General features: G+C 42.6%; 1 protein-coding gene across 11 annotated transcripts in view; it reads right to left on the bottom strand.

Moving 5' to 3' along the window:
• The window catches only part of SMOC1 (SPARC related modular calcium binding 1), a 321,506-nt gene extending 299,522 nt beyond the window's left edge, over nt 1-21,984 (bottom strand). For all 11 annotated transcript variants that reach the window (XM_082242604.1, XM_082242601.1, XM_082242606.1 and 8 more), the window contains exon 1: nt 21,664-21,984. In XM_082242604.1, the coding sequence (XP_082098730.1) occupies nt 21,664-21,762 (99 nt within the window). In that variant the 5' untranslated portion in view covers nt 21,763-21,984. The remainder of the gene's footprint in view (nt 1-21,663) is intronic.
• Nucleotides 21,985-22,056: the final 72 nt, after the last annotated feature.

Genomic DNA, 22,056 nt, shown 5'->3' with positions numbered 1-22,056 from the left:
CCCGCCCCACTGGGAGAACCAAGCAACCAGCCGGCATGTCCACCAGCTGGCTGAAGACCTGAACAAAGCCGCATTCAGCTCTGATCGGGTCTCCGATGTAAAAACCGGGAAGCAATGTCATGACATCACTTCCGGGTACTAAAGCCTTAAAGGCGCCAGATTTAAAAAAAAAAAAAGAATGAAAACATTCAAAACAGCCAAACTTGGCATTTTGAATGCCTTTAAGTGCAGAGGAGGGGTTTGGGGTTTTTTAGACCCCCAGATCCCTCCATAAAGAGTACCCGTCACTACCTATTGCAGTCACAAGGGATGTTTACATTTCTCATTTCTTGTGACAGCAATAAAGGTGACCAAAAATGTTTTTTTTCAAGGACAGTGTAAAAATAAAAACTTTAAATGTGTAGAATATCAGTACCTAATATCGGCTATCGACCTGAAGGATGGCCAGAAAATTGGTATCGGTATGAGCCTGGAAAAGATTATATTGGTCGATCCCTACTGCTGTGCTTTCTAATTACAAATGATAAAATACAAAGTTAGAAAGGACTTCACTGTTAAAATGTAAGTCCACCCTCACACTAAAATCCCTGCATCTACATACAGCCACGATCTAACACTAACCTATCTAGTCCTGTAAAGAAGAAATCAGTATACAAAACTTTTTTGAAGCCGATCCGACCCGATTCCATGCTGAGCTGTCAGCCACGGCTTCGCTGTGGAGGCGGGTGCAGAGGACACATCTGACAACAGAAGCCCCTCAGTAAGTCTATGGGTGACGTCACTCCCTATTAATTTTACAGCCTTTGTCGGCTGTGTCTTCTGAAGTGCTTCCGCCGCTGGAAACCGGACTGGATCAGCTTAAAAAAAGGTATCCATACTGATTTCTTCTTTACAGGGCTATATAGGTTAGTGTTAGATCGTGGCTGTCTGTAGATGCAGGGATTTAAATTTCAGGGTGGACTTACACTTTGTGCCGGTTCACTCTACTGCGGCACGACTTCGGGGGCGACCTCTGAAGTCGCGTGCACCCCGACTTCGGCGCGACTTGCACGGACTTCATATAATGAATGTCAATGCAAATCGCTCCGATGTCGCCCCGAAGTAGTACAGGAACTATTTTCTAAGTCGGAGCGACTTGTGTCGCTCCTATTAGAATGTTTCCTGTAGCACTGCATGGACCGCGACTTGTCAGGCTGACCAATCGCCTGACAAGTCGCAGTAGTGTGAATGGGCACTTTAACTAGTACTGATCTACTGTATTTTATAGAAGTATTAGCACGCAATCTCAAATAATAGCTAACAACCTCCCCAGCCAAAATCAAAAAACTACTATTGTCTACCTAAATAAATGTTATTTCCAAAACCCAGTAAAGGCTCATGCACATGGTCACATAGGCCACGTAGGACATGGAATTGGATGTATTTCTGTACCTGGAAAGCTGAATGATGTGCGTGGCTGTATGCAGGTATGCCTTGGTAGTCATGTAAACTTCTGTATAGAGAATGGATATAATCCCTGAATGCAGAACGTCAGCGTTTATGTGCGCACATCGTACGCAGCCTTATACGCCCATGTGCATGAGGCCTAGTCCTGCAAGTTGTACTTAAACCCCTTTGTTGCCAAAAAAAAGCCCCCTTGAACCCTCAAATTCTATTACTATAATGCAGTAAGCCTGCATATAAATGTTACAATATTTATTTTATCATTGTTTAACTGCTAAGTGCTGCAGCAAGGGTTACAATATTGTGTTCTGACAGCACATAGAGAGTCAGACCGCAGCTTTCTGACACAAAGTAGTGGCCTAGCTCTCTAATGAGCCGGCATGACCCATTTTGCCCCTGAACACTGCTCTAAGCAACAATGCTGCTCAGGGAGAAAGAGTGACATTGATTAGAGCAGTGTTTGGGGGGGGGGGGGGGGGTGTCAAAATGATAGAGAGCACTATGTTTTTCTTCACAGGTCAAGCCTGTTTTCACAAAACGTGGTCTTACTGGACCCAATTCACCTTTTCCTCAAAAACAAAAGAGCTCTTCAAGTCTAAAGCCTCGTACACACGCATCGAAAATTGGCAGGGAATTTTCGTCCAACGTCCGATCTGCCGATTTTCGGCTTGTTAGTATGATGCTTCCGACAACCGACTCTGACTTTTCGGCCGAAAAAAAATCTGGTGTGCAGGCTATAAAATTTTTGTTGGCCGTTAAAACACGTCCGATTTTTGTGCAGTCAGTACTGATTTTGACAGGGAAAAATCTGATGAGCAAGTCTGGGCATGCTCAGAGAAGAAAGAACACAAAGAAAACAAACCAACACATGACATCACTTCTGAAGTAGATTTGGGCGAGAAAATTCATGTGCAGTCTAGGCACATTCCAACCAACAAAAAACCACTCTGGACAAAAGTCGGACGATCGGTTGGCCGATAATCGTTGCGTGTGTACGGGGCTTAACACTACCTAGGCAGAGACACTGTCACCTGGGATGGCCCACCAACCATCGTACCCCTATTTTCCTACCCCTGCTTTTTTTTTTCTCTCTCTCTCTTCTCTGTTTCCCCTCTTTTCTCCACTTTCTCACTTACCTTTTTTTTTCCCTCAGTTCCTTGGAAAACAATCATTTCTTCAGGGCTTCGGGTTTCACTACTGCTAGTGACTTATACCCTCAAAGCCACACATTTTCCAACATTTTATCATCATCTAGTACCTTTGGATAGTTTTAGGTCTTGCCATCACTGTCAACACCATAAATATTCCATATGCTCTACTGACTGCAATTAAAAACCTTTAAGGCCCGTACACACGAGTCGAAATTCGGCCGGGAATTTTTGTCCGACGACCGATCTGCCAATTTTCGGCTTGTTAGTATGATGCTCTCGACAAACGACTCCGACTTTTCGGCCGAAAAAATTCTGGTGTGCAGGCTATAAAATTTTTGTCCACCGTCCGATTTTCGTGCAGTCAGTACAGATTTCGACAGGGAAAAATCTTATGAGCAAGACTGGGCATGCTCAGAGATGAAAGAACACAAAGAAAGCAAACCAACACATGACATCACTTCTGAAGTATAATTCTGTCGGACGACAAAATTCCTGTGCAGTCTAGAGCACATTCCAACCAACAGACACCACTCTGGACAAAAGACGAATGACCGGTCGGCGGAAATTCGTTGCGTGTGTACGAGGCTTTAGGCCCCTTTTACACCAGCAGACAGATCGGGTCCGCCTGTCCCTGCATTGGTCTTGATGACATCAGGACCTTAGACCGCTGGAGCACGAGGAAGAAGAATTTGTAAGACATAAGATGTTGTGCAGTGCACTTAGTAAATAAAAACAGATGCCAGGAAATGCTTCTGGAATGCAAGAAGAGAGGTACCTATGCAGTACCCATTCAGACAAAAACATACAAAAGCTGTCCATACACTGTAAGATTTTTGTTGATTCAGCCTGGATGAAGGAATCTCCGATCTCAGCAGCCTCAGCTGTAAGAATACTGGAACAGTGGCTGCATGAGCAGTCATGACTTACACTTTTTAGCCCAGCTCCTTCAATTTTCAGATCAAAGGATGTCAGGCAGGGGGATGCTGACACGGTCACCCATTGGTTTGAACTGCGGACAGTTCATAAGGACCCAGACCCATGTATGGCAGCATACAGAACAAGAGATGGGCTACCACGCAGTGTCTATGCTTTGGAATAGAAAAAACGTTTTTGGAACTTATACATGACCAGGGTGGATTTGATTTAAATCATGATTTTTAAAGGCCATCTGTCATCATCTCTGTCCTGCAGCAGCTCCTCCTCTGACCCGCCGATGGTCCCATTTACCTAAATATGATGGTCCTATAAGGCCAGTTCCATTGCAGTGATGTGCACTGAGAAAAAGTACAGCATCCAGTACTTTTTTCAGCGTAGCATGACACAATTTATCACATCTTACCATGCTGCAGCCAATAGAGCCTAATGACATGTCGCCTTGTGGCATTTCAATATAGTTTGCTGAAAAAACAAATAAATGGTTAATTGCGTGGGTTTGGCGCATCGGCAGCACTGTCACCCTACGGAACACCGGCAGCTTCATTCTAGGGCAGGGGGCAGCTGCTGGTTTGAACAGGCCCTTAAAGAGCACCTATCCTTTAGTTCAGTCTGCATATATTGTTACATATATCGTTGCATATATCGCATATATATATAGTTGATCGCTTGTGAGTATATTTGCGTTTTTATAATAAATGATCCATACAGTATTATGCTATGATCTCTTCATTTCAATTGGGCTGAGCCCACCAAGAATGCAGCATTCGCCACTAGAAGCAAGCCGGTTGTTTGGACGATACCCTCACAAGTTTTCCAGGACTCTGTACTCACCTCTAATTATCCACATCTGACCCAACAGAGGGTCTTTATTTCTGGCGAGTAGGGGTACACGAGGGGAGTGTGGCACCTTGGCACCGATGAGCACTTTATTCAAAAGAAATCAAAGGAGCACTAACACAGTTTTGAGCACCTTTGCACTGGTTATTGGACTATTTATGGACTTTTTTGATTAGTTTTTTTATTGAATTATCCATTGTAATTTTTATTGAACTTTTTTATAATTATTAAAGAATTTTGATACACTTTTTGCATTTTTGCACATTCTCTAGATTTTGGTAATATATGGATTGTATTTATTTGGCACCTTATTTTAGCACTTTTGCAACTTTATATTTATTATATTTATTCATGTAGCAAGTGCTGTAATGTTTATTTATTTATTTACTTTCCCTTTGGGTGAACAGCAGCTGCTTTTTGTTTTGTTTTCCTTATTCATAGCGCAGGTTTTACAACATTAAATATATACATCATATCAGTTACATTTTTAAAAATAGCATTGCCCAATCTGACTCTACGTTCACATGTCGGCGTAGCGATTGCAGGCAGAATCACCGCGATTCTGCCCGCAATCCGGAAATCATTGCAAAACGTGGGACGCCTGTGCGTTGCCTGTGATTTGCAATAGCACCCCAAACGCTGTGCGATGTTGCCGCGATTTCCTCCTGCCGATTCGCATGACGTCCCAAAGAAGTTCTTGTACCTTTTTTGGGCGTCCCGCGATTTTTTTGCGTGATGTTACCGCGATTCGGCAGGCGGAAATCGCGGCAACATCGCACAGCGTTTGGGGTACTATTGCAAATCACAGGCAACGCACAGGCGTCCCGCGATTTGCAATGATTTCCGGATTGCGGGCAGAATCGCGGTTATTCTGCACACGATCGCTACGCCGACATGTGAACGTAGCCTATATGTGACATGAAAGATAGAATAAAAATATCTTTTCACTAATTAAAGAATATACAAACCCAAAATTTCATATTCCTTATATGTTTCTGCTGTACCATGTACGTGTATGAAAAAGTATCCGGTTCTCTTTGTATTGCTTCCTTTGTCCCTGGTATTCCTGACAGTCCCTTTACTTTCCTATTAAAAACTGACCACACTAAGCAGGAGAACATACTGTGGTCAGTTCTCTAGCTATGCTGGGAACTCAGCCTGCTCTCCTCCAATGATCAGACTTGTCCTGACACCCCTCCCCCCCTTCCATTCACTGGGAAGATTAATGTACTGCTGTTTCTCCTCCTCCAGCTCTTATACAGCTGAGAACAGAGCAAATGTGATCACTTATTAAAAAAAGGGGAAAAAAGGTATTTGTAATGTATTTTTATATCTATACACAAATGCTTCACCTTTCATTTCTATTTTAAACTGAATGGGTTCTCAAAGTGAAGGTTTACAATCACTTTAAATTTACGTGGCATGGCTTATAAAAGAATAAATATATTCAAAACATAATTTTGACAATTAGACAGTTAAACTCTTTAGCCGTGTAATGACCTATCATAACTCATAATTTCAAGCATTTCTACTTCAGTTACAACTAATATAAGCAACCTTCAGATGCTGATTGTCTTTCCTGTAAAGCGGTTCCAAAAACAATAAATTCAGCAACAGATCTTCCTTCCAACCTTTTTAAGTGGCCGTGAGCCACACTAAGTTTAAAAAATGTGCGGATGAATAACAATTTGTTAATGTATATATATAAATGAGAAATCTTCTGCTTGGTCCCATGCCTATGGAAGTGTGTAATGTATTCACTGACGTAAGGACCACCTGCTGAGTAATACCAAACATCAAGATGAGAGCCACATGTGGATCATAAACCACTGTTTCAAAGAAAGAGCCAAAATAAGCTTAGTGTTCCTCCTCCAACCTATGGGACGTATCTCCAGCCCTGGATCGAGCAATGTACATACAGTACACAATTACACCTTAGCCACTTCTCGACCCGAAGATTTCCCCCCTTAATGACCAGGCCCTATTTTGCGATTCTGCACTGCTTTATTTTTAACTGACAATTGCGCCATTGTGCGACACTGTACCCAAATAAAATTGATGACCTTTTTTCCCACAAATAGAGCTTTCTTTTGGAGGTATTTGATCACCTGTGCGATTTTTATTTTTTGCTCTATAAACAAAAAAAAAGAGCAAATATTTTGAAAAAAAAAAAAAAATATATATATATATATATATATATATATATATATATATATATATATATATATATATATATATATATATATATATATATATATATATACACACACATTACATTCTGCTATATAACATTCCCAAAAAAAATAAAAAAATAAAATTTAAAATCACATTTTTCCATCATTTTAGGCCAATTTGTTTTCTGCTACATATTTTTGGCAAACCAAAAAATCCCAATAAGCGTATTTTGATTGGTTTGCGCAAAATTTATTGTGTCTACAAACTAGTGGTAAGATTTATGTCATTTTTATTATTTATTTTTTTTTACTAGTAATGGTGGCAATCTGCGATTTTTGGCGGGACTGCAACATTGCTGCGGACAGATCGGACCCCTAACTGACATTTTTGACACTTTTGGGGGGACCAGTGACATTACTATACTGATCAGTGCTAAAAATATGCACTGTTACTGTACTAATGACACTGGCAGGGAAGGGGTTAACCCAGGGGTGATCAAAGGGTTAAGTGTGAGCCTAGGGGGTGTTTTCTAGCTTGTAATATCAACACAGAGACCTGTGTTTCTAATTAGGAGGAACACAGGGCTGTGTTGATAGCAGAGAGAACAACCGTCTGTTGTGTTTACAACAGCAGACTGCCATTCTCTCTTCACGGGGACCGATCGCAGATGCCCGGCGGCAATCGATGCCGCCGGCCCCCACGCCTCGGCTTCCCTGCTGGTGAGTGAGCGCGCCCACAGGATCGCTCCCGCAAACTGCCGTACAGGTACGGCGATTTGCGGGAATCTGCCGACCTGCTGCCGTATAACTGCGGTGACTGGTTGGCAAGTGGTTAAAGTGTTACTAAACCCAGGGCCCTGCATTCACTATATCTGGTCTCCCACAGTACACAGAACATGGAAATGCAATTATTTTAGTAAATATAAACTGCTAAAAACCTTTTCTCATCAGCAGTATGTAGCAGTCTTGTGACTTGGTTTAGTTTAGGCTTATAGGAGGAGTTTTCATTCCCCTCTGACTGTCCTATGAGGCTGCATGACCCCTGGCTTTCTGTTCTGTCTGGACAGTGCTGATTGGCCCTGTGCTGATAACAAGGACCCCCCCCCCAAAAAAAAAAAATTCTCTAGCAATACACACCAAACTGAGCATGTGCAGAGTGTCCCCAAGGCTCTGTACTATCAGCAGATGGATTGGGGACAGTAAAAGGAGGGGAGGATCAGAGCAGACTCAAACAGCCTTTTTATACATGCGGAGGCTTAACCCCTTAGGTTCCACAGTGAGTATAACAGAGCAACAACAAATAAAAATACCCTTGCAATGCCCCCCCCCCCCCCACAATGCAAGGTTTAAATACACCTTATGTCTAGGGGGTTGCAGAAGAGGCTGTATTACTTACTGTCTCCTTGCTCCAGGAGGCTCCCTCGATCCCTGCAACTGGTCTGCTGCAGCTTTCTTTGTAAGCTGCTCCTGGCCATGGTCGCACTCCTGCCTTCACCACACACAATACAGGGTTACCAGCACTGCATTGTATGTGATGATTCCAAGGCTTCATCAACAGACCAGAGCTTTGGGGAGAGGACCGGAGTGGGGAGCCAGGGAAGTAATAACTATAATATAGTAAATATAATATATATATAGTAATACCTATACTTAGAATATCACGCCTCCAACTAACGGAACTTTCAAGGTTTTAAGCTCATCCCCTACAGTTATAGTCTTTTGTACCACTTGCCCCACCCTATTAGATTGTAAGCTCTTATGAGCAGGGCCCTTTTAACCCTTTTGTATGTTATTGTATTGTATATGTACTGTTCCACAGTACATATACAGTGGTCTCCAAACTGCAGCCCTGGGGCCAGATGTGGCCCTTTGCTTGCCTTTATCCGTCCCTTAAAGGTATTATTTCTTCCACTGACACCAACAATGGAGCATAATTCCTGCCACTGACACCAACAATGGTGCACTATTCCTTTCACTGACACTAACAATGGAGCACTATTCCTTCCACTGGCAACAAAAAATGGGACACTATTCCATCCACTGACATCAACAATGGGGCACTATTCCTTTCACTGACACCAACAATGGGGCATTATTCCTTTCACTGACACCAACAATGGGGCACTATTCCTCCCACTGACACCAACAATGGGGCATAATTCCTTCCACTGACACCAACAATGGGGCACTATTCCTTTCACTGACACCAACAATGGGGCACTATTCCTTTCACTGACACCAACAATGAGGCACAATTCCTGCCACTGGCAACAAAAAGTGGGACGCTATTCCATCCACTGACACAAACAATGGGGCACTATTCCTGCCACTTAAACAATGGGGCACTATTCCTGCCACTTAAACAATGGTGCACTATTCCTTCTACTGATACCAACAATGGGATGCTATTACTTCCACTGACACCAACAATGGGGCACTATTCCTTCCACTGACACCAACAATGAGGCATAATTCCTCCCACTGACACCAACAATGGGGCATAATTCCTTCCACTGACACCAACAATGGGGCACTATTCCTCCCACTGACACCAACAATGGGGCACTATTCCACTGACACCAACAATGGGGCATAATTCCTCCTCCCACTGACACCAACAATGGGGCATAATTCCTTCCACTGACACCAACAATGGGGCACTATTCCTCCCACTGACACCAACAATGGGGCACTATTCCACTGACACCAACAATGGGGCATAATTCCTCCCACTGACACCAACAATGGGGCACTATTCCTTCCACTGACACCAACAATGGGGCACTATTCCTTCCACTGACACCAACAATGGGGCACAATTCCTCCCACTGACACCAATTATTTCTCCCTCTAATACCAAAGATGATACATTGTTTACTCCCACAGGGCACAGTCCGGCCCCCAAAGACTGGCCCTTTCTTAGATTGTAAAGCGTTGCACAAACTGTTGGCGCTATATAAATCCTGAATACTGATAATAATTCGTCCTCTTCTGCAACTCTCAAGACTTAACAAGCATTTAACCCTTGCAGTGCGGGGGCAGGGATTGTGCCTCCAGTGTTGGGCTTTAAAGCAAACTTAGCATCAGGTATATTTTCGCATGTCTTTGCTTCATGCTAGATAATGTGTAAGTGTAGCACTTCCAGGTATCATTACCTCTTACACGGATTATATTTCCCCTTCTTAACAATGCTTCATCCACTTTTCTCTCCAGAAAGATGGCCCCTTCTTTGTTCAGGCATTATCCAGAATCAGCATCTATTTTCTGAACTCAGATATAGGTTTACAGATGACATATTCATGTCTAATCTAATACCTGAGCAGTTCTTCACTGTATTCACAAATGTCTAACACAAATCAGCCCCTGCAGAAGCCTCTCACCTTCAAAGTTTCCAAGCTACGATGTTTCAGTCTGATTGCTTGAGAACAAGAGACTGCGGAAATGCTTCCTCCTGCCTGCAGCAGACTGATGTCATCATCTCAACCTAGGCAAAGTCACTGATTGAAGCTCAGGGACTGCTTTTTAATGATAAAAGGTTTTCCTGAAAAAATATATCATTGTTGCACATTTTGACATTTCAGGAATAGATTCACATAGACTTTTCAAGTTGCTTGTAGGTCTACTTATAATTTCAGCTGTATAAAGTATTGAAAAGTCCCAAAAAGTGTTCTCCTTTTTTTCTATCAAAGACCTAATAATCCATTGTAGCTTTAGCTGGACAAGGACTTGGAAGTGCTAATAAGGACTGTCAGCAATGCAATGTGTTGGGGTGAGATTTTAATAAGCCATAAAAAGGATGCCCTATGATGGCATTATAAGGTGCATGTAATGCATACATCCAATGTAATTGCATCGTGATAAAGAGATTCCCTGTGAAACACTGACAGCGGATGACTTTTAAAGTCGCACTTTCTGTCATACCCTGTGGAGTGTTTATGAGGATCTAGCTGACAACAGCTCCATCCATTTACTGCTCAAAGAAATCGCATAGGGCAACACAAGGCCAGGCTGTCCAACAAGCACGGAACGTCAGGTACATGATCTGCTCCCCACACATGCAGGAGCTTTAAGTGCCGGTTCACACTATAGGGTTGTCAGACATCGCATGTGATTCACACTGCACTGCTCTGCAAATCATATGCGATGTCTGTGCAATGCGAATTCAGTCATACAGATTGTATGGCTGAATTCACATCACATTCTGACCAAAGTCGCACAGGACCCTTTTTTGGGCCGCATCAGAATCGGATCGCATGGGTGTTCACACCTATCCGTCCTGATTCATGTCTGAACTGACAGTTCGCACTGCGATATGCGAACTGATCTGGGAGTGTCATTAACTTTGTATTGACACTCCCAGCGGTTTGCATATGGCAGTGTGAACTGCCTGCGAGTCGGGTGCGATGCGGGAATCCACAGTGGATTTGCAGGATTCCCGAATCGCACCAATGTGAACCGGCACTAAAAAGTGTCTTAAGTGCGTCTTTGGATGGCCTGATAAATGTTTTTTGAGCCTAAATTATTATTAGGATTTAGGGGCTAGCTAGAAGGTGACAAAGTGAATCCCTCCCTGTGACATCTAGAGATTTTTGAACATGTTATATACACACCAATCATCGCTTTGTAAGTTGATAGTGACAAAATCTTTCAGCAGAAGTTCTATATCCATGCATCACAGGGGACTAAGATCCCTGATTCAAATCCTGGCCAGGACGCTATCTGCATGGAGTTTGCATCTCCATCCTGTGCCTGTGTGGGTTTTTTTCTGAATACTGCTTCCTCCTACACAGGGCCGGGACAAGGGGTGGACAGGAGGGACGGTTGCCCTGGGCTCAATGGTTTATTGTAAGGATGGGGGGGCGCCTTGAGGCTAACCCTATGGGAAGGGGGGGTGGACGCAGTTTGTCATCCTTGCTCTGGGTGCTGGGTGACCTTGTCCTGGCACTGCTCCTACAACATGCCGATATGGTAATTGGCTCTAGTATGTGTATGTATGCATGTGAGATAGGGACCTTAGATTGTAAACTCCTTGAGTGCAGGGACTAATGTGAATGTACAGTATGTAAAGCGTACATTTTCTGCGCTCTATAAATACCAGTAATCAATCAATCAATCAAGCTCCTAGATCACTCCCTGGTCATCTCTCGACTACTGCAACTGCCTTCTCATTGGCTTACCTTTACACAGGCTATCCCCCCTTCAATCCATTATGAATTCTGCTGCCAGACTCATCCACCTTACCAACCACTCAGCGTCTGCCACTCCTCTCTGCCAATCCCTCCATTGGCTGCCACTCACCCAACAAATTAAATTCAAAACACTAACAATAACTTATAAAGCCATCCACAACTCTGTCTCCAGCTACATCACTAGTCTAGTCTAAAAATACCAACCTAATTGTTCTCTTTGTTCCTCCCAAGACCTCCTACTCTCTAGCTCCCTCATCACCTCCTTCCATGCTCGCCTCCAGGACTTTTTCTAAACCTCTTCCATCCTATGGAACTCACTACCCCAATCTGATTATCTCCTACCCTGTTTGCTTTGCAACGATCTCCAGAGAAGCCTATTCTGCCCACACCTAACAACTGTACTTTTATTTTCTCCCTCAGATCTTCCCCACAGTTAGATTGTAAGCTCTAACGAACAGGGCCCTTTGATTCCTCCTGTATTGAATTGTATTGTAACTGTATTGTCTGCCCTTATGTTTTAAAGTGTTGCGCAAACTGCTGGCGCTATATAAATCCTGTATAATAATAATATTCAAGCTAGGGACAAGATTGCGGCAGATTTTCTCATCCTGGCGATGCAATTAAAAACAAGGGCATGCCTTACCTTCCATTATTCTTGATGGGACATCTGCTTGTCAATGGTCAGCTATAAGCATAGGTATCCCATTTTATGCCTAAAGCCCCTTTTACACTTCTACGACCTGAAAGTCGCGTGATTTTGACGCAACTTTGCAGCGCGACTTTGATGCCACTTGAAGCAATGCCTGTGTAATTTTCAGGTCTATAGACCTTAAGTCGCATCAAAGTCGAACCAAAGTAGTGCAGGGACTACTTTGAAGTCACTGTGACTTAACGACGCACAGATATGAACGGTTCTCATTGGAAATCATGCAGTCCCAAGTCACACAAGTGTGAAAGGAACATCACCGAGTTACCTCTAATTCCCCGTAAACTTGTCAAAAGATTAACATCTGTTCTAAATGTATTATGACAAAAAAATCCCATCATCCGAGGGCAAAAAGAACATTAATAGCGTCCTTTGCCCACATCTGGAGTAGCATTCTTTATAGTTGTTATTTAACTACAAAATGACCAAACCAGTTCAACACAATCTACTAAATGTGTGATCTGATTTGACACTAATCCAAGCCAAACTGTCATTTATTAGGACAATATGGCAGTGTATGGGCAGAACAACACGCATAGCAGACAAGTGGCAGCTTTCAAGACATCAGTCGGAGGGGTTCAAAAATCTTCAGGTGATGGCTTTGATCTGAGCTGACCAAGCAGAGATAAGCCGTAGGCTCTGGTCTATGGGAACTCACCTGGCATGCACTATCCAGCGGATGTCGGATGAAAAAAAAAAGGATTATTCCAGGGGCTGATGGTTGCTGATGGAACTGTTAGAACTTAGAAGCCCCCATGTCTGGGCATTTTTTTTAGGCACTTCAGTCAAAGGAATGTTCTGTATCATTTGAAATGCGTGTTGTAAGTTGTAACAGACACTGAAACGTCTCCTTTTATTATTCCTCTATGACAGTTTTCTACTTTGGCAGGAAGTGAGCCGGGCAGGACGATAACAGGGTTCAGAAGAAAACGGATCTCATTAAAATAATAGAAAAGACCAGTCGGCTGCTCATTTTTGGCTACCCAGTGGGATCTCTGATGTTTGTTTCCATATTTAGGGACTCCCATTACTTAACAATTGATCAGCAGGACTGTCTGGGTGGACATTTTATTGGCAGTTTTTTGTTACTGGTTCTATATCGTAAAGAGTGAAAACCTCTTAACTAGGTGGGGCCAGAGATGTATAGTAACTAAGTAGAACTACTTCACTACTGTACTTAAGTACCGAAAGGCGGTATCTGTACTTTCCTAGAGTAGAATTTTTTTCTCTTACTTCCACTTTTACTTCACTACATTTTTTCAATGATTTCAATACTTCTACTCCGATATATTTTTTTGTGCTGCATAGTTACTCGTTACAATTATAAAAATTACCACTGCCAGAACAGTAGATGGCAGGTTTCATGAAGCTCAAAACATGTGTATTATCAGCGCATACGAAAATAAAAGCTACCGTATGTATAAATAAAAGCTGCATTTGAAATAATAAAAAACAATATGATGTTCAAACTTTTGACTTCTTTCTTTAATAACTACATAACACAGTACTTGTACTTTCAGTACTTGAGCAGCAAAATTTTTAAAAAAACTACTTGCAATACTAAAAGCGGAGTTCCGGGCACAGAAGTCATTTTTCAACAAACATACCCCCGGGACAGTCAGGGCTAATACATTCCACAATGGCTAGCCTCTGATCTGTCCCGGTTGGCACTTACCTTTTAGAAGAAATACTCACTTATAAAATTTCTTCCACAGCGTTTCCATCTCTCTTGTGGGCAGCTGAAGCCGGCGCGGTCCTCTTCGGCGTCTTCTTCCGCTTCTTCTTCTCCCAGAATGCGCCTGCACCGGCCCCTCTCGTCACTTCCGGTGCAGCGCCGCATTCCTCCACAGCTTCTGGGCATGCCCAGAAGCTGTTTTGCAGGGGAATGCGGCGTCGCCCGGAAGTGACGAGCGGGGCCGGTGCTGTCGCATTGATTCCTGGGAGCGATGACGTTCAGCTCCCAGGAATCAGTGCAAGCCCGGAAGTGACGGCGGAGCCGCGGCACAGAGGGAGGAAGTGAAGACTAGGTGAGTATATTCGATCTTCAATTACAAGGTGAGTAAATAAAAAAAAAAAAAAACCTAACTATCCAATTCCTTTTCAGGTGAAGGGGAACAAGCGGACGGGCACAAAAAAAAATATAGATTTTGTGCCCGGAACTCCGCTTTAAGTACAAAAAATGTTGAATACTTTAGTACTTCTACTCAAGTCATTTTTTGATCGAGCACTTGTACTTTTACTCAAGTTTGGGTTTCGAGTACTTTATACAACTCTGGGTGGGACTATATGGGCAACCATACATCCAAAAGTATAAAAACTATTTTATTTAAATCATTTAAACCAGATTCACATAATGTATCTCAATGCGTTCTATGAGACATAGGTATTAGAACATTACAACACATATGTACAAAAAAAAGCTAGCAGTAGATGCTCATCAAGCTGTGTGGAACATCAATAGAAAACTCTTCCAAACCGACACGTTTCAGGTGAAAAAACCTTTCCTCAGGGCCCAGGGGTATACAGTGTAGAGTTTTATGGTTTCCTAAACCATATTAATAAGAAAATATATTATTTCAATCATATAGCTTTTCTATTAGACATTTGTATATCTAGATGCATACAAGATCATTTTAAAATATTAGGTTGCATACCAGTTTAAAAGCTCCAAGTGATGAGAAAGCCGTGTAGAGTAAAAGTCATTGACTGGCAGAAAAGGGGTGAGTGTGCGCAGATGGAGCTGCGGTGATGGAGGTTTCGCTGCCCATATTAGAACATGGAGGGGGTGCCAATGCCGCCAGATCCCAATAGCGTCTCACGAGGAACCTCACTAGTGTGGGCCAATGAGTTGTCCCTGCATCTCAAGGATGGTCCTATCTATGGAAGATGTAATCATTACACGTTCCACACATCTTGATGAGCATCTACTGCAAGCTGGGATCATTTTATTGGGTTTTTTTTTGTATATATGTGTTGTAATGTTCTAATACCTAGGTCTCATAGAACGCATTCAGATACGTTATGTGAATCTGTTTTGAATCAACTATATTTTTTATACTTTTGGATGTATGGTTGCCCTTATAGTCCCACCTACTTTTGGATGTATGGTTGCCCTTATAGTCCCACCTACTTTTGGATGTATGGTTGCCCTTATAGTCCCACCTACTTTTGGATGTATGGTTGCCCTTATAGTCCCACCTACTTTTGGATGTATGTTTGCCCTTATAGTCCCACCTACTTTTGGATGTATGGTTGCCCTTATAGTCCCACCTACTTTTGGATGTATGGTTGCCCTTATAGTCCCACCTACTTTTGGATGTATGGTTGCCCTTATAGTCCTACCTACTTTTGGATGTATGGTTGCCCTTATACTCCCACCTACTTTTGGATGTATGGCTGCCCTTATAGTCCCACCTACTTTTGGATGTATGGTTGCCCTTATAGTCCCACCTACTTTTGGATGTATGTTTGCCCTTATAGTCCCACCTACTTTTGGATGTATGGTTGCCCTTATAGTCCCACCTACTTTTGGATGTATGGCTGCCCTTATAGTCCCAATTACTACTTTTGGATGTATGTTTGCCCTTATAGTCCCACCTACTTTTGGATGTATGGTTGCCCTTATAGTCCCACCTACTTTTGGATGTATGGTTGCCCTTATAGTCCCACCTACTTTTGGATGTATGGTTGCCCTTATAGTCCCACCTACTTTTGGATGTATGGTTGCCCTTATAGTCCTACCTACTTTTGGATGTATGGTTGCCCTTATAGTCCCACCTACTTTTGGATGTATGTTTGCCCTTATAGTCCCACCTACTTTTGGATGTATGGTTGCCCTTATAGTCCCACCTACTTTTGGATGTATGGTTGCCCTTATAGTCCCACCTACTTTTGGATGTATGGTTACCCTTATAGTCCCACCCCACGACTCTTTATGTCTTATCCAGGAGATGGCAACCCACATCTGGGATTCCAAATAATTGGGTATTACCTACATACTGATACTATATCGAGTTCTTTTATATCAAAATGTATCAAGTTGTTTTGTATTTTTGGAAATCTCGTAACTGATTTCATTCTGTATATGTATGGTATTCTAATAAAAATTATGGAATTAAAAAAAAATAATAATGTATCAAACCTCCTTCACATACATAGTACAATCATATATGTGTATGCTACAATCTGTCATTGGGTAAAGACCTTACTAGCAAATAACTTGCGGAAAGCTATAGTAATAGTAATAAAACCCTGCCCGAACTTCCATGAATGACAACATCATCATATGTAACATTGATATGGACAGCCCTCTGTGGTCATGTCCGCCATGCACTGTCAGAACTAAGAATCATCTGCTCTCATTGTGATCATTGAGGCCGCCGGCAAGATCTGACCACAGCTCAAATGTATCTTTCCACAAGCTGTTCTTCTAAACAGACTGCCAGCTCCTGCAGCAAGTAGGAAAACCTTGGCGCTTAGTACCCGGAGAAATTAGGACTTTTTGGTTTGGCAGTTTTGTCACATGTGCGCATATTTGTGACCAAAAAAAATCCCATCCGGTAACCACGCAACACTCAAATGAGAGAAGTTAGTCTTGCGATAGGAAACTTCCTTATGTTCCCCCATTGTTCGCATTATGGACAGCCCTGTTAATTTGACATGCAAAATAGCATTTATGTGTATCCAAAAGCCAACGAAGCCCCCGTACACACCCATGCGACCTTGAAATAGCATGATTTAGGCCCCTTTCACACTTGTGCGACTTGTCCTGCAATTTGGTACTGCAAAGTCGCATGACAAGTTGTACTCCATGATTTGCAATGAGTACCGTTCATATCTGTACGACTTCAAGTGGCAACAATTTCAAAGTAGTCCCTGCACTACTTTGGTCCGATTTTAATGCGTTTTGAGGTCCAAAGACATAGGCATTGCTTCAAGTCCAGTCAAAATCGTGGCAAAGCCGAGGCAAAATCGCAGTAAAATCGCGGCACCAAACTTTTAGGTCGCACAAGTGTGAAAAGGCCATCAGCACGATTTGTACATCCGATTTCACTGCGGCTTGCAACTTTTTTTTAACAGAAGTCAATGCAAGTTGCAGTGAAATCAGAAAAAAGTACTTTTTCAAAGTCGCAGCTATTAAAACGGTTCCATTGCCACCAATAATATGTGATGTGTCATGCCATTTGGAACTGTCAAATTGCACCGTTGGGAACGGGGGGGGGGGGGGGGGGGCTAAAATAGCATTTATGTGCATCCAAAAGCTAACTTTTAAAAAACTAGCTTTGCATTGGTAGGTTTACCTAAAGGTATGCACTGGGAGAGATTTACTAAAACTGGAGAGTGCAAAATCTGGTGCAGCTCTGCATAGAAACCAATCAGCTTCCACGTTTTATTGTCAAAGTTCAATTGAACAAGCTACAGTAAAAAGCTGATTGGCTATCATGCACAGTTTCTCCAGATTCTGTGCTCCAGTTTGATTACATCTCCCCCATTGAATCATACGATGTATACCAGAAATAAGTTATTCTGATTGGATCAATATCTTTGTATCCTCTAATACAGCTGTGCAATAGTGTAGTAAAAGTGTGTTATCAATTGTATTACAGCATAAGAACTGTTTTGAACCTTACACCAAATTTTCTGTTGGTAATATACAATTTCCTTTAGATTGTAAGCTCTGAGGAGCAGGATCCTCCTTACCCTCTAGTATTGAATTTTATTGTAACTGTATTGTCTCTCTTTATTCTAAGCCCTGGTTCACATTTGTGCGATTGCGGAGATCGCATGTAATTCGGAGCACACTGCTCCTAAATTACATGCGATCTCATGTGCAGTGCGAATTTCAGCCATACACTTTGTATGGCTGAATTTGCACCGCATCCGCAATAAACTCGCACATGAGGCTTTTTTTTATCCGCAGCAGAATCGGATCGGATGGTGGTTCACAATAGTGCGATCCGATTCTGTGCAAACTTGCAGATCGCACTGCGATATGCGATCGCAACTGGGGGTGTCGTTAACTTTTAATTGACACCCCCTGCGTATCGCATATGGCAGTGTGAACTGCCAGAGGTGCGGATGTGATGCGGGATCACGCTGCATATTGGCAGCGTTCCCGCATCGCACAAATGTGAACCGACACTAAAGCACTGTGCAAACTGTTGGCTGTTTCTTGTTCATATTTCTGGATAAGGAATTTCATAGTGTTTGTGTCTCTAGTCATCTGAATATTGTTTAATCCTGGTTCACACCTGAGCGATATTATTATTATTATTCTACAGGATTTACATTTCGGCAACAATTTACGCAGCGCTTTACTACACAGGATTTATATTGCGCCAACAGTTTGCGCAGCGCTCTACTACACAGGATTTACATTGCGCCAACAGTTTGTGCAGCGCATTACTACACAGGATTTATATTGTGCCAACGGTTTGCGCAGCACTTTACTACACATGATTTATATTGCACCAACAGTTTGCACAGTGCTTTACTACACAGGATTTATATTGCACCAACAGTTTGCGCAGCAGTTTACTACACAGGATTTATATTGCACCAACAGTTTGCGCAGCAGTTTACTACACAGGATTTATATTGCACCAACAGTTTGCGCAGCAGTTTACTACACAGGATTTATATTGCACCAACAGTTTGCGCAGCAGTTTACTACACAGTATTTATATTGCACCAACAGTTTGCGCAGCGCTTTACTACACAGAATTTATATTGCACCAACAGTTTGCGCAGCGCTTTACTACACAGGATTTATATTGCACCAACAGTTTGCGCAGCGCTTTACTACACAGGATTTATATTGCACCAACAGTTTGCGCAGCAGTTTACTACACAGGATTTATATTGCACCAACAGTTTGCGCAGCAGTTTACTACACAGGATTTATATTGCACCAACAGTTTGCGCAGCGCTTTACTACACAGTATTTATATTGTGCCAACAGTTTGCGCAGCGCTTTACTACACATGATTTATATTGCGCCAACAGTTTACGCAGCGCTTTACTACACAGGATTTATATTGCACCAACAGTTTGCACAGCGCTTTACTACACATGATTTATATTGCACCAACAGTTTGCACAGCGCTTTACTACACAGGATTTATATTGCATCAAATGTTTGTGCAGTGCTCTACTACACAGGATTTATATTGCGCCAACAGTTTACGCAGCATTTTACTACACAGGATTTATATTGCGCCAACAGTTTGCACAGCACTTTACTACACAGGATTTATATTGTGCCAACAGTTTGCGCAGCGCTTTACTACACAGGATTTATATTGCATCAAAATGTTTGTGCAGTGCTCTACTACACAGGATTTATATTGCACCAACAGTTTGCACAGCGCTTTACTACACATGATTTATATTGCACCAACAGTTTGCACAGCGCTTTACTACACAGGATTTATATTGCATCAAATGTTTGTGCAGTGCTCTACTACACAGGATTTATATTGCGCCAACAGTTTACGCAGCGCTTTACTACACAGGATTTATATTGCACCAACAGTTTGCACAGCGCTTTACTACACATGATTTATATTGCATCAAATGTTTGTGCAGTGCTCTACTACACAGGATTTATATTGCGCCAACAGTTTACGCAGCGTTTTACTACACAGGATTTATATTGCGCCAACAGTTTGCACAGCGCTTTACTACACAGGATTTATATTGCGCCAACAGTTTGCGCAGCGCTTTACTACACAGGATTTATATTGCATCAAATGTTTGTGCAGTGCTCTACTACACAGGATTTATATTGCGCCAACAGTTTACGCAGCGCTTTACTACACAGGATTTATATTGCACCAACAGTTTGCACAGCGCTTTACTACACAGGATTTATATTGCATCAAATGTTTGTGCAGTGCTCTACTACACAGGATTTATATTGCGCCAACAGTTTACGCAGCGTTTTACTACACAGGATTTATATTGCGCCAACAGTTTACGCAGCGCTTTACTACACAGGATTTATATTGCATCAAATGTTTATGCAGCAATTTACTACACAGGATTTATATTGTGCCAACAGTTTACGCAGCGTTTTCCAAAATGAAGGCAGACATTACAGCTACAGTGCAATTTGGTACAAGAGAAATCAGGGGGTTGATATAAAATGCTTTTTTAGAAGAGCTTCAACGTTTGACGCAAGGATTCCCACTGTATCCTATGGGACTCGTTTACATGTGTCTTGTCACTTGAAGCGTGAAAAAGTGAGTTTCTTTGCAGCAGAGACACATTTTTTCCCCTATAGGCTTAAACAGAAGCACCTGAAAAACTTTGCAAACGTATAACGTGCATTTTTTATGTGTAATGTCTTGCCTCTCCTTCCACTAGTTACTAGCTTTCCATTGTCTAAAACAAAAACGCTCAGGCGTGTGCACAAACGCACATTAAAAAAAAACGCTCATGCGCAAACACCATGCCTTAAAGTCCATCAATTACAACTCTTATTAAATAGGCTGCGTCGTGTTTGTTTTCTAGTAAAACAAAATGAAAACAGAAGAAATATTCCATTCTCATTTATTTTATGTGATTCATATACTGTAATAACACATTGATCGTTTTTTTTTTTTTTTTTTTTCCATCCACACATATCATTCTATACAAACCACAAAGAATGTAAAACTCATGGAAGGGAGGCGTTTCGCTGCTGAAAATAATATTTTTCTTCTCATAAGCTACAATAATTCCACGGTTTCTACTTTTCCTTTCCTTTGATGTGCGTTCCAAATAATTCTGCTTGGCCAATACTGAAGCAGAATGGAAGGCAGATCAGGGGGACAATGATGGCCACTTACCCTGGGCAGATCAGGGGGACAATGATGGCCACTTACCCTGGGCAGATCAGGGGGACAATGATGGCCACTTACCCTGGGCAGATCAGGGGGACAATGATGGCCACTTACCCTGGGCAGATCAGGGGGACAATGATGGCCACTTACCCTGGGCAGATCAGGGGGACAATGATGGCCACTTATCCTGGGCAGATCAGGGGGACAATGATGGCCACTTACCCTGGGCAGATCAGGGGGACAATGATGGCCACTTACCCTGGGCAGATCAGGGGGACAATGATGGCCACTTACCCTGGGCAGATCAGGGGGACAATGATGGCCACTTACCCTGGGCAGATCAGGGGGACAATGATGGCCACTTACCCTGGGCAGATTAGGGGGACAATGATGGCCACTTACCCTGGGTCCAGTGGTTCTGTGGTTCTGGGAGTCTGGCAGATGCAGCAGCACAAGCAGGACCTGGGAGGTGACAATCATGGACACACTTCTCACATTCATTCTCTTCTTCTGACAGGTGCAAAGAAGTTTTGCAAAAATCTTCAGAAAGTTCTTTTTTTTTTCTTTCTGTCCTCTATCTGAGATGGGAACACAGGCAAGTGGAAAGACTGAGGATATTAGAAGAAGCAGTGGGGAGGCATGGTATGTGGACAGGCACAGATGTCTTCTCTGTAGCTCTTGCCTTGTCCTGTACCGGCAGCAAAGTTTAAAGCATTAACACTTCCATTGGGATCCCATTATAAACCCGCCTGGAAAGGGGAGGGAGTGGAGGGGGAGGTAGAACAGCTCTGACCC

The sequence above is a fragment of the Pelophylax lessonae genome, assembly GCF_965119305.1.
Source record: "Pelophylax lessonae genome assembly, chromosome: 13".
Classification (NCBI taxonomy): Eukaryota; Metazoa; Chordata; class Amphibia; order Anura; family Ranidae; genus Pelophylax; species Pelophylax lessonae.
This window is presented reverse-complemented; position numbering and strand designations above follow the sequence as displayed.